This window comes from Tenebrio molitor, chromosome 4 (assembly GCF_963966145.1).
Source record: "Tenebrio molitor chromosome 4, icTenMoli1.1, whole genome shotgun sequence".
Lineage (NCBI taxonomy): Eukaryota > Metazoa > Arthropoda > Insecta > Coleoptera > Tenebrionidae > Tenebrio > Tenebrio molitor.
This window is the reverse complement of record NC_091049.1, coordinates 18,709,223-18,724,993: the sequence shown is the minus strand read 5'-3', so window position 1 is coordinate 18,724,993 and position 15,771 is coordinate 18,709,223. Positions and strand designations below refer to the sequence as shown.

General features: G+C 34.0%; 1 protein-coding gene across 1 annotated transcript; it reads right to left on the bottom strand.

Moving 5' to 3' along the window:
• Positions 1–526: 526 nt before the first annotated feature.
• On the bottom strand, positions 527–6,570 carry LOC138128100 (cytochrome P450 4C1-like). The gene is made up of 8 exons (XM_069044291.1): positions 6,306–6,570; positions 6,056–6,247; positions 2,024–2,209; positions 1,903–1,969; positions 1,725–1,851; positions 1,283–1,673; positions 1,053–1,232; positions 527–997 (listed from the first exon to the last, which is right to left on the bottom strand). The coding sequence occupies exons 1-8, from the start codon at positions 6,499–6,501 to the stop codon at positions 828–830; spliced, it is 1,509 nt and encodes a 502-aa protein (XP_068900392.1). The 5' UTR covers positions 6,502–6,570; the 3' UTR covers positions 527–827.
• Between the last annotated feature and the right edge of the window lie 9,201 nt (positions 6,571–15,771).

Here is a 15,771-nt window from a genome sequence, read left to right as displayed (position 1 = left end):
AACTATCTGTCATTTTACCACACAGAGTGTGTAAAATAACACCAACATTTTAAGCAAAAATGAACATAAAATAATTGTTTTCGTCTAAAATCAGATGGCGCCATCTTGTAGTGTAAATCGTAAGCACGTGTGTTATCGGTATAATAGATAACTTTCTGCTATTTCATTAATCAAATGTCAATCTTTGACAGGTTTTGCAAAATTATTGGTTACAACAAATTTCAAGTTTGAGAAATAATGGGTCGTCGGCCAAAAAGATTAATACATTACTAATGCGGTAGGCATTTTACATCGCTCGGCTTTTTTTAAACACTCCTGTTTCACGGTGGTGTTTCAATCTAAAAACCTCGCACTGTAAAATGTAGCCTACCGCATTTGTAGTGAGAATAACTATTGTGGGCGGAGTTAATTTACAGCACGTGTACGTAAGGAAGTTTTTACTAGAAACTAGAGGGATTGTTGTTGCGATTTTCGCTACTTATACCAGTGGTCGTAGAAAAATAAGAAATGTAAGGTTTGAATTTTACTTTTACTAGAATACAATTATTTCAACAAATATAAACAACTGGAACAGTATAACATATTTCTAATTAAAATTGTCGAATCCATTATTTAGGAAAGGTAATGAAGTCTCATAATTATAAATCATCAAAAAATTATACAAAATAAATATCATTTTGATTTGTTAAATGGATATACAATAAATTACGAGTGTCATGTGCTAAATTGGTAAAATCAATTGTTAATGATGCAACATTTGTTAATAATTACGTGAAATTAAACAGAAACTTTAACTTAAAAATAATGTTGATAAAAATGTCTTAAAATTATGTTTTTCTAGGTTGCAGAGTTACTCCGTAGCCATCCCTACTAGCAATTAATACATTGATACGAAGTTTAATACTTTCAACAGATTTGTGCTGAGTTGAAATAATTCGGAAATTTCTTATCATATTTGCTATAGAAACTTTCATTGACATCATGGCAAATACCATCCCTGAAAAGACAAAAAATATAAAACATGAAAAATCTTAAAATTTAGAATATTATACCAATGCAATTTCTCGGGGGAATGCTAAAGGGCATATAACAATAACGAGGTCTTTTTTCAATTTCCTCTGGCAGAAATCTGTCAGGATTAAATTTTAATGGATCCGGCCAATATTTCGGATTCCTATGTATAAAATGTGTAGGAATTAGTAATTCACAACCTTGGGGGATGACAATGTCACCTACAATATATTTATTACAATTCCGCAGTTAAAAGTGTTGAAATATTTACGTATTTTAATATCTTCCTGAACGTGTCTAAAAAGAATAGGTCCTACTGGAAATAATCTCATGGTTTCTTTGATAACACGTTCCAAATATTCCATTTGATTTAAATCGTCTAACGTAGGATCTCTGTCGGAATTTCCAAAGATGTCGCATATCTCTTGATACACTTTTTCTTGAACATCTTGGTGCAAGCCTAGCATTATTGTTGTAAAACTCATCGTAAGAGCTGTTGTGTCACTGCCTGCTGCAATCATCGTTTGTGTTTCTTCCATCATTTCCTCGTCGGTCCATTTACCGTCTTCTTCAGTAACTTTTATTAAATGACTTAAAAAATTCTTATTATTGCTACTATCGGCGATTTCATCTTTATTAAACTTTTTTTTTCTTTGAAGAATCTAAAAGTAATTCATTTAACAAATAAATTATAATAAATCATTTGTACTTGCCTTTCTGACGTAAGCAAAACCCATTGCACAAAGCTGCTCCAATCTTTTATGATATCCCAACAACCTCCACACAAGACTAGGATGTAATATAGGATTATAGCAACGGTTCCCTATGAAAGACGCGCCTCTGCAACAATTAAGTTATATCTCTATGGAAAATAACGCTTTATTAATTTACTCAGCAATCCACGACATATATTCGTTTTGATGGTTAAGATCGGCCGAATCTACCCCCATACATGTGTCTACAATATCAACACTTTAGAACAAACTTTTTTGTGATATACACACTAACTAACCACAAATCATTTTAAATGTAGATTCGCAATATCGTGGAAAGATATTTGTTTCACAATTGGCGTAGTTCTTTTTTAGGTTATCAATTAATTCATTTGAACGTCCCACAAAAATGTCAAAATATGAATTCAAAATGGTTTGATTAAATGTTTGATTAATTATTTTTCTATGGGTTTTCCATCTGGAAACTGAAACAAAATTAATATTTTAACAAAAATAATAAATGGTAAAATATGAATAATACGACTTAAAATATGTATATGATGTACATACAGTGAGGGTCAAAAGTAACGCAACAATTCGATAAATCATAAACTGTTGAGTTTTGAAAAAATAACGAAAACAGGTCGATTTTTAATTTCCATTTCACGTTTATTGACGTAATATTTTATTATACAGGGTGTTCCTTATCAGAGTAATGACGTCATCATTAATTTTTTTAAATAGCAACCTCTATTTATTCGTCATCATTTTGATAGGTCTTTTAACTGTGATAGTATAAAAATTTTTAACCTTTTACATTTAAAAAAAACTTGAGAAAAAAATTGTGGAAAATTAATTAAAATTTTTTTCTTTATTAATGATTAATTTACAAACTAGTTAGTACCGAAAAGCATTACCACTAGGTCAGTATCATTTGAAGGGTTTCAACAATAATAATGAAACATGAACAAAAAATTATTTCAGAAATATGCTCTTTGTCTTATTTCATTCCCTGTTGTTAATAATTTCTTCAAGTCCAAATTACTGATCTAATAGTACTTTATTTATTTGGCACTCATGCAGGAGTGTGAACACTGTACACCGCGCTCAATAATGTCAGGGCTGATTTGTTCCGTTTCAGAGCGAATTCTCTGTCGCAAATCTTCTAAATTGTTTGATCTATTGAAGTAAACCTTCAATTTTAAATAACCACAGAAAAAAAAATCAGTACATAGGTTAAAAATTAAATTAAATTTTGAAGTAAAATTTGTCATTTTCTCAAAAAAATTGTTATGTAAGGTACCAAATTTTTTAATTCATCAATTAGGTAAAAAAAAAGTGGGGGTTCTCAGTTAAAAAAATTGGTGATGACGTCGTACCTCAAAACTAGATGGCGTCATGAACAAGTGAAGCCATGGCCTACTAAATCTAAACTGCGCTGCGCTTATTACGGCCGTAACAAACTAGCTGAATGATTGATTCGGCTAACCTCAAAAAATCTACCCTTAACTAGCGCCATCTCTTTAAAGATATTAAACTACAAATCAACTAAATTGCCACAATAATTTTTAATAATTTCCTTGAATTTCATCAAGGTTGAAGTACTAACATGGGAAAATAGTGCGTTGCATGTGGAGAAAATAACAACAGTTATTTTCAAATTCCCAGCAACCTCCAAACCAAATCCAAAATTGATATAATTATTAAAAAAAAACGAAATGAAACATTTCACTGTAATACATGTTTCTTCTTTATTATCTACAGCAACTCCAGGACCCTTGTTACGATTAGTTTGGCTTCAAGCCCGTGGGGTCTGTAAATTTGTGGGGCTTTTAAAAGACTTGGCTAATATTGCCACACAAGTTTTATCATATTTAATTCCAAAAAATCCTTGTCAACCACTGGTTACTACTTTGCATCCACATTTAATACAGAATTCCATATTTACCTGTGATAAACACAAAGATAAAATTTGTAAAGTTGTTATCCAATTAGTAATGAAACCAATTTTAAACATTTGTTTATAAAAAAAAAACAGATTACATAAAAACGAAATCCATTCAGAATAAACTCACAAGTAGGAAGGTTCTAAAATTATAAACTTACGAGAAAGGTATTGTCTTCCTGCAGATAGATAGTTTTACTTTTAATTTTTCTACTGTGCTCTATCCATTTTCAGATTTTGCAATTCCATTTTATATATAAATATTATGTTTCATAATTTGATTATTGTAATTATTAGGTATTCTTACGTTCATGAAACGTATTCGTGAAAATTTATTTCGCGTCAAAATGACAAAATAGAAAGTGTTAACCTAACAAAATAAACACGTTACGTGATTGTGATTGGATAATTTCAATTCAAATTACATTTTTCTTTTCTATTTCGCTAACAGATGGAGTTGGTTAAGGGTGAATTTTTTGAGGTTAGCGGAATCAATTGCTCCATTGAAAATCCGAGCTTTGTTACGGCCGTAATAAGCGCAGCGCAGTTCAGATTTAGTAGGCCATGGTGAAGCAACTTAAAATAAGCATTATGAGAAATAAAAATTGACCTGTTTCAGCATTTTCGACAAATGTCATTACTCATTAGTTTTGAATATACTGAATTTAATCCATAAGAAATTTCCACACTGTATAATAAAAATTAAATGCTGTTCGTTGGTAAGCACCTGAGGACCGATTTGGCTGATTCTATTTTTAGAATGTTCACAATAGTCCGAACGAGGTATTTATGGAAAAAAAATGGAAAAGTTGTCCGTAAAATTGGAAAATTCGCGAAAAACTTAAAGTGCTTTTTTCTATGGGAACGGCTGGACCGATTTGGTTTATTCTTTTTTTAAAATAGTCCGAATGAGGTTTCTATGGAAAAAAAATTGGAAAACTTGCCCGGGAAATTTAAAAAATCGCGAGAAACTGAAAGTGCTTTTTCTATGGGAACGGCTGGACCGATTTAACTATTTTTTTTTTTAATGTTCGTAATAGTTCGAATAAGGTTTTTAGGGAAAGAAAAAAATGGAAAAGTTGCCCGGAAAATTAGAAAATTCGGGAAAAACTGAAAGTGCTTTTTTGTTTTGTTCGTTACGGTCTTGGAAAAGTTGTCCGAAAAAAAAAATCGGGACAATTACAAAGGAAAGTCGGAAAACAAGCAGTATTTTTGGCTTCAAATTCAAAATGTCATTTGAACCAAAAAAATTCTCGGTGACAAAAACTTAAGATGAATTTGTACAAAACAGTGTACCAGACATTTTGCAACTGGGACTTGAAGAAAAAAGCACATCAAGTTACAGAAACGATGTGAAGTGTGAACTTTGCGGGAGCGGACAAAACTGCAATATTTTTATTGTTACCGATAGACAATATACATAACGCGATAATGATTTTGATTGTAATAATTTTAAGCGATTTGTAGACAATATTGTATTTAATAACTATAAATAAAATAACGGATTAAAATTTTTAATTCACTGCTTATTATAAAAAAAATTTAACGTCCGTCAAAAAAAGAGCAAGTTTTTTCATTCGTTTATGTGATTTTTAAATCGGTCAGGAAGCGTTAAAAAAAGTGTCATAGCGGTTTATTTTTGCACGCATTTTGCGTTAAAAAATGTGCCGTAGCGTGTCATTTTTTAACGCAATTATAAAATTTTTCATTCATAATTAGTAGTTTTTTTTAGCGAGTTCGTATGTAAATTGGGACTTTTATGGCATGACTGGGCTAACTTAAAATGCGAGTAAAACGAGCGTTTTAAAGGTCCAGGGGTTTACACAGGAGAAAATTTTCAAATTTTGCGAGTGTCGAAAAAATTGTTATCTAAACTTCCGGGCGCCAAAAAATTTTTGTATGTAAATCGTTAGTAAAGTATCTTTTTTTTGCTCGGCGGATTTGCGCACTCGCTTCGCTTGAGCGGCAAATTTTCCTTCTCGTAATAAAAAGTATTACTTTACTCACTTGTTGCATAAATAACTAATCATGCGCTGCTAAAATAAGCAAAATAAACAGTTGCTTTAATAGTGTGATTTGACTAAATAAACGCAACTTTATAAGGCAAAATTTAATAAAAAAAATGTTGTACTGAGCCACGGCAAAGCGTGGCCTTGAACAATTACTATACTATAAAAAATTAATGAAACATTTATTTTACTTATGACTGCCATTATCATTCACTTTACTAAGTAACATTGATTTTTAAAACACTGTTTAAAAAGTATTTGAAAACTTCAAAAAATATTTAAAGCAACATCTAGATTTTTCATTGAAGAATGAAAAGATGAGAAAAAACACATTTACGCGTTTTCAAATTCTTTTACAGTAGGTATTAACTACATACCTGGTGCAGTTAGTATTCCATTACCAAATGCCGGTTTAATAAAATCGTAGAGGGACCCTTTACTAAGACATTGCTTCATAAGATATTCTAGATCATTTGAATCGGTAACTATAACGAATAAATAGGGACCCAGCCACATTTTTCCAATTGGTCCATATTTCTCAGCCACTTCCATTGTTTTAGGAAAAAAAACTTAGAAGAAAAGTTTTGTTACGTATATATTTTTTATAACACTTTCACATTGTTTTACCATCTGGACTTTTGACGAATAGATGAATGCTTCCCAAGAACGGTAACGCAAAAGGCCCTTTTATCTTTGAAGCATAATAGTACAACTTTCTTCTTTTCCAACAATAATTAGTGATAAACAACACTAACACAACTGATGATAAATGAAACAAAACACTACTGACGTTAAAATCATTTTCCTTCATGACGATATTCATTTATTTAAATAAAAGTTCAGCATCTGTTTTACGTCTAATGTCAAATGAAATTTGTTTTGAGAAGTAACCACCAATGCGTATATATACATGCGTAAAATGAACAACAAACCGGATTTTTTTAGAGGACAACAGCTTCCTTGATTCGAAGAGTTAAAGAAAATATTGTTAATAATAATAATATATGTACATAACTTCACTAAAAATTATTTCCTCAATAGAGCTCGTAATAACCCCTTTTTTAATGCTTTTGTTTCAGCCGATAAAGTTTACACTCCTTTAAATTTAAGAGATAATATCTGTGGCGGTCGTGACAAAGTAGGTAAGTCAAATAATTTCAAAAATGAGTTAACGATGTTTACACCTTAATAATAAATCATGGAATTAAATAATTCAGGTTTTCACAGTTTAAAATTTACTTATATTGAAAGCAAGTACAGGTAGAAAGAAGTTTCTATTTAATTACAGGATTTTAAGAATGATGTGGAATTTTGAATCGTTGCCCTGAAAAATTAACATTTTCGACTTACCTACTTTTTCACGACCGCCACAGATATAATTTCAGATATTGTTGAGCCAAATATACCTGGCACTATAACAAATATAAAACAGTAGTCTTTACATAGGAGATACTTTAAAGAACTGGAACAACCAGAAATTAATATTCAGGCTTCTCATGCATGGCTTAAGAAATCAAACATTCACCCTAAGACCGAGGGTTTTATATTTGCAATACAAGATCGTGTTATAAATACAAGAAATTATAAAAAACATATATGCGGTTTGCAATCGACCATTGATAAATGTAGGATTTGCGGAACTGAAGGGGAAACAATTGAACACATCATTTTTTCTTGCACCGTTTTGGCTCAAAGCGAATATAAGAAACGTCATGATATATTCGCTAAAATTATACACATGAATTATTTAGCTGTTAAATTCAATTTATTAAAGAATACACAACCACATTATAGTTATACACCAGAAAGTTGTTTGGAAAACAGTTTTAACTGACATTCATATTAAGCATAACAGACCAGACATTATTATTTTAAATAAACAACAAAAGCAAGCATATCTTTTAGATATAGCTGTTCCAAATTCACATAATATAACACAGACATATAACTCAAAAATTAATAAATACAACAAAATGCTTTATTTTGCCCTACGGGATTCCTGGTTACAAACATAAACATAAAAATAACAATTTATTGTTCTCCCTCACTCCTCTCGTTCTCTATTCTTTCTCTCCGCTTCCTTATTCTTTCATCCATCTCCCTGCCATCTTCGCTCCCTATTTCTCCCCATTCCCTTCTCTTTCTCTCTCTCATTTCGCCGCATGTGTTCGATCTTCTCACTGTCCTCGCGTCACCTCCTGCACCTTCTCTCTCTCTTCTCCTTCCTTCCCATTTCTGTTCTCTCTCTCCTCGTCCCCACCTCTGCAACCCGCTATCATTTTCCTCTCTCACACACACTCTCTCCCCTCCCTATTGTACTTCGATTCTCTAATTCTCTCTCTTCTCTCTTACTTATCGGTGCCTTTGTCCCTCCACCTTTTTTTTCACCTTCTCCTTGTACATTTTCTCGCCGAGTCGGCTTCTTATTCTCTCCTTCTAGAAAATTTTCTTCAGTTTCTCCTGTCTCTCATCCCATCTAAACCAGTCCCCGTTTATCAGTATTTTCCTGTATCCTATTTTCACCCTTTTTCATTCACTTTCACCCCTATCTCCCTTTCTAACCAATCTTCCACCCCCCTCTCTATATTTCCACTTATTGCCCCTATTCCAGTTATTATAACATTATTCTTCCTCTCCTTCTTTCTCTTTGTTCCATCTTTTCCTCTATCATTTTCATCCTTTTCATCCAATCTGCCTTCTCCAACTGCTCTTTTTCTTCTCTTCCTCTCATCTCCTCTCTCACTGTCGCTAATTCTTTCCTTAGCTCCCCATTCTACTCTCTCATCTCTCTTATCATAGTTGTTTTCATTTCCTTATCCATTTCCTTGCTTTGATTTTCTTCTTCGCTTCTATTTGGTGATCTTCTCGTTCTGGAACTATTTCTGACTGGGTTCTTGCCTTCTTTCGACGTTCTACCCTCTTCTCTTTCTCTCTTGTTGCTTTCTTTCCTTACTTCTGATGATTTCAGCATATCCTCTCTTTCTTGCTCTCCCTCCTTCTCTATCGTTGCCACTAATTCCTTTCTTCGTACTCTGCTCTCCTCTACTATTACCGCCATATCCTCTTTTATCTCTCTAACCACTGTTTATATTTTCTTCTCTATTTCTTTGCATTGATTTCTTTCTTCGCCTCTACTTGGGGATCTTTCGGTTCTGGAACTCTTTCTGAATGGGTTCAGGCCTTCTTCCGACATCCTACCCTCTTCTCTTTCTCTCTTGCTGCTTTCTATCCTTGCTTTCGGCGATTTCGGCATGCCTTCTCTTTCTTGGCCGCTGTCTTCTGCTTATCACCTCTACTCACTCGTCGTTGTTTACGTTTGTTATCGCTGAACTTTTTCAACGTCTGCTCGCTATCGCCCCTAAACCAGGAATCAAAATTCCCTAGGGAGAAAATGCTCTACACACAGAGAAAAGGTACTTTGGAACAAACAAAATTTATTTAGTGTAAAAGAATCTGTTGTTTCTATATGGGCAAGGAAATATTTGTTTCTTGCTTTAGTTTTATTTATTTGACTTTCGAAAAAGAATAATTATTTAGAGTAAGACAAAATTTATTTTGAACAGAAGAAAGTTTCCGTTTCCGACCAAAGAAATATTTTGTTGAACCACATTTGGCTGATAGTTTTGATTTATTTACGCTAAACAAACTTCTTTTGGATTAAGAGTATATTTTTTGGTAAAAGCGATGCATGTAATAGAATATTTAGTTCAATCAAACAATGTTTGTTTTATATTAACTACAAGAATTGTTTAAAATTAAAAGGTTGTTTTAAATAAAAATCGTATTAAAAAAAAAAACTATATATTTGAAATCATTTACAAACAAGAAATGATTAGTGCATAATACCCAAAATCTTATTGCCATCTCCAGTAAAATGAATATTGAAGGGCACTTTGTTAATAAGTTCATTTTTACACATTAAAACCCAGCTACATGGTAAGTTATTTTCGAAGTCGAATTGGATCTCATAACCCTGTTTATGAAAATTAAAACCAATGACAAATAGAGGCTGCAATATGAAATTTATCATATTGTTAATTATAATTATGTGTTTTATAGCACCAAACTTAGGGATCTCGTCATCCATCAGACAATGTTCTAAGTTATTCGTTCGGAGAAACTCTTCCATTTTTCAACCACTGATGCACACTAATTGCACAGGCACAATTGCATACACAAGGGCACACGAATATACACCCTATATATGTCGTTGAATTGTGAAAATGTGAAGCAACGCGCGAGAATGTTATATTAATGGCGGGCACAGTGCACATTGCACAACGTACGAGTATGAGAGACTTCTTCTTAGTGACGATTGGTCAAAATATATCACGCGATGTATATTTTAAAAAAATATTTATTTAGCTCGAGTAAATTAACTTTTATTTGAAAAAATACTCTTCTTCAATTAAATCAAATAAATTGGCAATAAACTTAAAAAAATATTCGCATCAAATTAATGCAACTCATTTATTTAGAAATTTTAAAAAACTATTTTTTTGTCCAAGTATTTTATTTACTTCAGTGAAATGTGTGCAATCATATGAATGGAAATAAATTTAAATTAAATATTAAATAAACCACTTTGTTTGTGATAAAAGAATTAGTTTAAGTGCAAAACAAATATATTTGAGAGAAACAAACAGCATTCAAAAAAACAGAAATTCTTATTTCAAATGAACGTTTTTCTCTGTGTACTTCAGTTACGACGTTGACATCCGAGAACTTGATTTCTACTCCCGATCGTGAAAAATAATAATTTATTGTCCTATTACATATTAAATTTGTTCACACTCGCCAACAAAAGAAATTAAATAAAATAGAATAATAAGTAAATTTAAGTAATAAACCGAAATATTTACAAAGTACCGAAAGCCGAAAACCTGTAATTTTGTAGTATTTCAGCACCGGCTTAAATAATCTTACTAGCAACTGTTTTCTTATTTCCCTAATTGTTTCTTAAGAAAGGAACCGTCCCACTGATAAGAATAATACCTACTCCTCCCTAACAAGTATTATAAAATTCTAAAGAAAAAGAGAAAGTTTCCTAAAAGTTGTAACATACTCGTACATAATATTATTGATACTGTAGAGAAACGAACTTTATAGAAGAATTGGCTTTATTTCTGACAAGTCTCGAAACTATAAATATAACAATAACAATTGAAAATCTAGCCTACTTGCTTCGAGGGTCACTGCATAGCTCCCCCCTGAGTGATAACGTAATCTTTTAACAAAAAAGCTGATTTAACTCGATCAACGGAAACAACTTTTGCACTATTTTTGATCTGGATGGTGAACGTTTTTTCATTCCTGGAGATTACTCGATAAGGTCCATCATAAGGGTGTTGTAAAGAACGTCTCACAGCATCATGACGGAGAAATACGTGGGAACAGGTTGCAAGAGCCTTGTGAATGAAAACATTCGATCTGCCGTGATGAGCAGCGGCTACAGGACGGAGAAGTTGCATTTTGGTCTTCAAATTTTCTGCGAACACTGACTGACTGACCTCTGATTTCAAATCAGCCAAAAATTCTCCTGGTAACCTGAGAGTATCTCCATACACTAGTTCGCTTGTTGAAGTACCCAAATCTTCATGTAAAACTGAACGAAATCCCAATAAGATAAGTGGCAATGTTTCTATCCACTGAGGTGTAGCATGACACATTATAGCAGCTTTCAAAGGTCTATGCCAACATTCGATTGCTCCGTTTGATTGCGGGTGATAAGCTGTGGTGTGGCTTGTTTTAGTTCCAAATATTTTGGCTACCTCTTTAAAAAGTGAAGATTCGAACTGGGTTCCTTGGTCGTGTTTTATTTCAGCAGGTACTCCGAAACGCGCGATCCAGCCCGACAAAAACGCTTGCACTACTGTTTCGGCTTTGATGTCTTCCAATGGTATGGCTTCTGTCCAACGAGTAAAACGATCAATACACGTTAGAAGGTATTTGTATCCTTTTGAACAGGGAAGGGGACCTACGATGTCTATGTGCACGGTCTTGAAACGTTCGTTTGGCGTTGGAAGTGTGCTCACTAGACTTCTTGTGTGTTTTCCAATTTTACTTTTCTGACATTGAATACAAGTACGAGTCCACAAAACGCTATCTTTGTTGATTGAAGGCCAAATAAATTTTGTACGAAGAAGTTTCGTTGTCGCTCTGATACCGGAATGGGATAAATTATGGATACTTTCGAACACTTGGCGTCGAAATTTTGAGGGAATGTATGGTCTGATGACACCTGTAGAAACGTCACAATACATTTGTTTGTTCGAGTCAGGTATCGAGATTTTCTTGAAATGTAAATTTGAATCGGTCGGTGTCATCAACAACGATTTTAATTCCTCGTCGTTTTCCTGAGCTTCCGCCACTGCTTCGTAATTGACAGGTTTAGGGATAATAACCTCTTGAATTCTGGAGAGTGTGTCTGCAACAATATTGACCTTTCTTGAAGTATGTTGAACATTGGTAGTAAATTGACCAATGTAATCGAGGTGTCGTAACTGACGAGGACTTGCTTTTTCTGATTTTTGCTTAAAAGCGAAAGTAAGTGGCTTGTGATCCATGAAAAGAACAAATTCACGTCCTTCTAGCATGTGACGAAAGTACCTGATGCTCAGATATGCTGCCAGCAGTTCACGATCATAAGTGCTGTAACGCTGTTGAGTAGCATCCAATTTAGTAGAAAAAAATGCGAGCGGTTGCCATTTTCCTTTAACGAGCTGTTCTAGAACTCCGCCAACTGAAAAGTCTGATGAATCTACATAAAGTGCCAATGGTGCTCCTGATGTTGGATGAACTAAAAGGGTTGCATCTGCTAGGGTTTGTTTACAGGTGTCGAATGCTCGTTTTAACTCTTCTGTCCATAATATTTTGGCTCCAGTTTTCTTGTTTTTACCTGACAATATGTTTTGTAATTTGAGTTGTGCTTCTGCTGCGTGAGGGATAAATCTCCGGTAATAATTTACCATTCCTAAAAAACGTTGTAAGTCTTTAATCGTCCCAGGCAACTTAAAATTTGTAATGACTGCCACTTTCTCGGGCAATGGCTGAATACCATTACTATCGATGAGATATCCCAAGAATTTGACGTTGCTTTTACTAAAAACACATTTAGCCTTATTGATAATAATGCCATATTGACGTAAACGTTCAAAAAGAAGTCGGAGATGTTGTTTATGTTGTTCCTGGTTATTAGATGCTACCAAAATGTCGTCAATATAGGGAAAACAAAAATCAAGATTTCTTGTGACTTCGTGGATAAATCTTTGAAAAGTCTGAGCGGCGTTGCATAGCCCGAAAGACATAAAGGGAAATTCAAAAAGACCAAATGGAGAGATAATAGCTGTTTTCGGGATATCTTTGTCTTCGACTGGAATTTGGTGATACGCTTTGACTAAATCAATTGTGCTGAAGATTGAGTTCCCTGCGAGCGTTTGAGCAAAATCATGAATGTGTGGAATTGGATAGCGATCTGATATTGTCACATTGTTCAGCCTGCGATAGTCTCCGCATGGACGCCATTCTCCGTTATTTTTTTGGAACCATATGTAGTGGGCTTGCCCACTCGCTGTTAGAAGGACGACATATTCCCTTTTCTATCATTACTCTAAATTCTTCTTTTGCAATTTTCAACTTCTCGGGGGAAAGTCTACGGGCTTTTGAAAAAATTGGCGGTCCAACAGTTTCTATGCGATGTCTAACATTATGTTTAACTGTAATGTTGCCGTTACCGGGCGAACTTGAAATATCTGTGAACTCCTTTAACAGGAACTGAGAAGCAAAATCCATATAGGCGTCTGTAGATTCAACCATAGTTGTTTCCTTATTTGTGTTGCCGACATAAGGCGTAATTTCGGATCTAGCGAAGATTCTTTGCTTTTTAATGTCCACCAAAAGGTCGAAATGGTTTAAGAAATCAGAGCCAATGATCGGTTTTGACACGTCCGCAATAAGAAATTTCCATGTGAACTTTTTGAAATTGAAGTCTAAAGTTAATGTTCTGTCACCATATGTGCCAATTTTCGTTACATTTGCTGCTGACAAAAGTATGACCTTTGCTTCTATCGCTATAACGTGGTGGAAGAACTGATACATCTGCACCTGTATCGATCAAAAACTGTGTTTTAGTTGTGACATCTGTCATAAAAAGGCGACTGATTTCAGAGCCATTCTCGCCTGTCGCCGCGTACGAGTGGCTTACAAGTTTTCCGCTTGAAAAGAACAGGGGGGCTGGCAACGATGAGCTCTAGAACCAAACTTCATATGGTACCAACATGGTCGAACATCAGGGGTTGGATCTTGCCTTCTCCTTTGTGTAGGTTTATGGTACCAGTTTTTGGCTGGTCGGTTATTCAGAGCTTCAACCTTTTGAATTAATTCTTCTACTTGATTTTGAAGATTTTGGAAAATTTCAGGCGGATCCGCAGTTGCTTCATTAATGACTGTGTTAGTAGTAGCCTGCATGATTTTATCTGCTTTTGATGCTAATTCCTCTAACTCAGAATCAAAACACGAAAGTACTGTTTGACATTGTGCCGGCAATCTTTGAATCCACAAAATTTTTAATACGTCATCAGAGAATTTGTTATCTGAGAGTTCCTGCATTTCACGCAATAGTTGACTAGGACGTTTGTCGCCCAGTTCGAAAGTATGTAATAATTTTTTTAATTTGGTCGTCTCTGGTTATAACATCACTCACTTCGCTTAAAATATTGCTCTCAATTGCTGCGACTACGGCATGGTATTTTGTGCTATCTTGTACAATACCGCAGTTGATAAATTGAGATTCCAATTGCTTGAACCATAAGGCAGGGTTGGACTTCCAGAATGGAGGAATCTTGAGTGAAACCCTTGATACTTCTGATGTAGTTTCTTGTTGTTTAGACATTCTGTTCGACGTCGGGGTCACCAATGTAGAGAAACGAACTTTATAGAAGAATTGGCTTTATTTCTGACAAGTCTCGAAACTATAAATATAACAATAACAATTGAATTCCCTACCAACTTCCTAAATCTAGCCTACTTGCTTCGAGGATCACTGCAATACCTTTAATAAGGAATTTATGAAGTTAATTACTTCAAATATTGTGAAATAGTTTCAATGCATGTCGCAAGCGTCCACCGTCCAATTGTCGCACGCGTCCAATTGTCGCATGCGTCCAATTGTCGCGCGTCCAATTTTCGGCGTCCAATTGACGTGACACCACGAAGCATACCAGGAAATTGTAAAACTGAAGTTACATACGAAACCTTATAAAAAAAATTCAGTGCAACAACTCAAACCAGTTGATTATACACATCGTGTTGTCAATGTCAATGAAAAATATTTCTAAATAGATGGTATTGTTATTTAAATAATATTGTCCTTTATTTATTTGCTTACATTGTTCTAATCAGTTCAACTTATTATCTCAAAATAAAGTTAAAGTGTGCTTTTATCTATTCATATCAAAAGGTCAAGGAGCATTTTAACCGCCAGGGTAGATAAAGTGCTACTTTAACACCAAGGGTATAGTTCTCCCAGAGCTGCAGCGATTTTATGGCAGGGTACCATTGTATAAACGTTAACAACACCGACAATAGGTTTAAACCGCAAGTACAACCCCTAATCGTAAATTCGTCCAAGTACTACCCTGTAAACTGACAGGTATAGAACGAAAATGATGATTGACAGGGGTCTGTTTATGTCGCTTATCGGCATCTCAACAGGCGTAATAATTACTATTGCCCTGCCATAAAATCGCTGCAGTTCTGGGAGAACTATAGATAAAAAAAATTCAATAATTGATTCAAAAAATTGAAATTCACGCATAGTTATCTGTACCTGAAGTGGGTCATTTTCTAACGTGTTTTTTTTTGCATTGTTAGTAAGATCGAAACCATAGAAACCATACAAAACAGTGTGTGAAATGCAATTTCACGCATACGACTATTTCTGTTTTTCATTTCACGCACTGTTTTTTATTAGTTACCTAGCAACATGGTCACTGCATTGAAACTTCAGAGTTCCTTCAAAAATTTGAATTTTTAATTTCAATTTTTTGAATCAATTATAGAAAAAATATTGTTTATATTTCGTGCGCGAAGATGT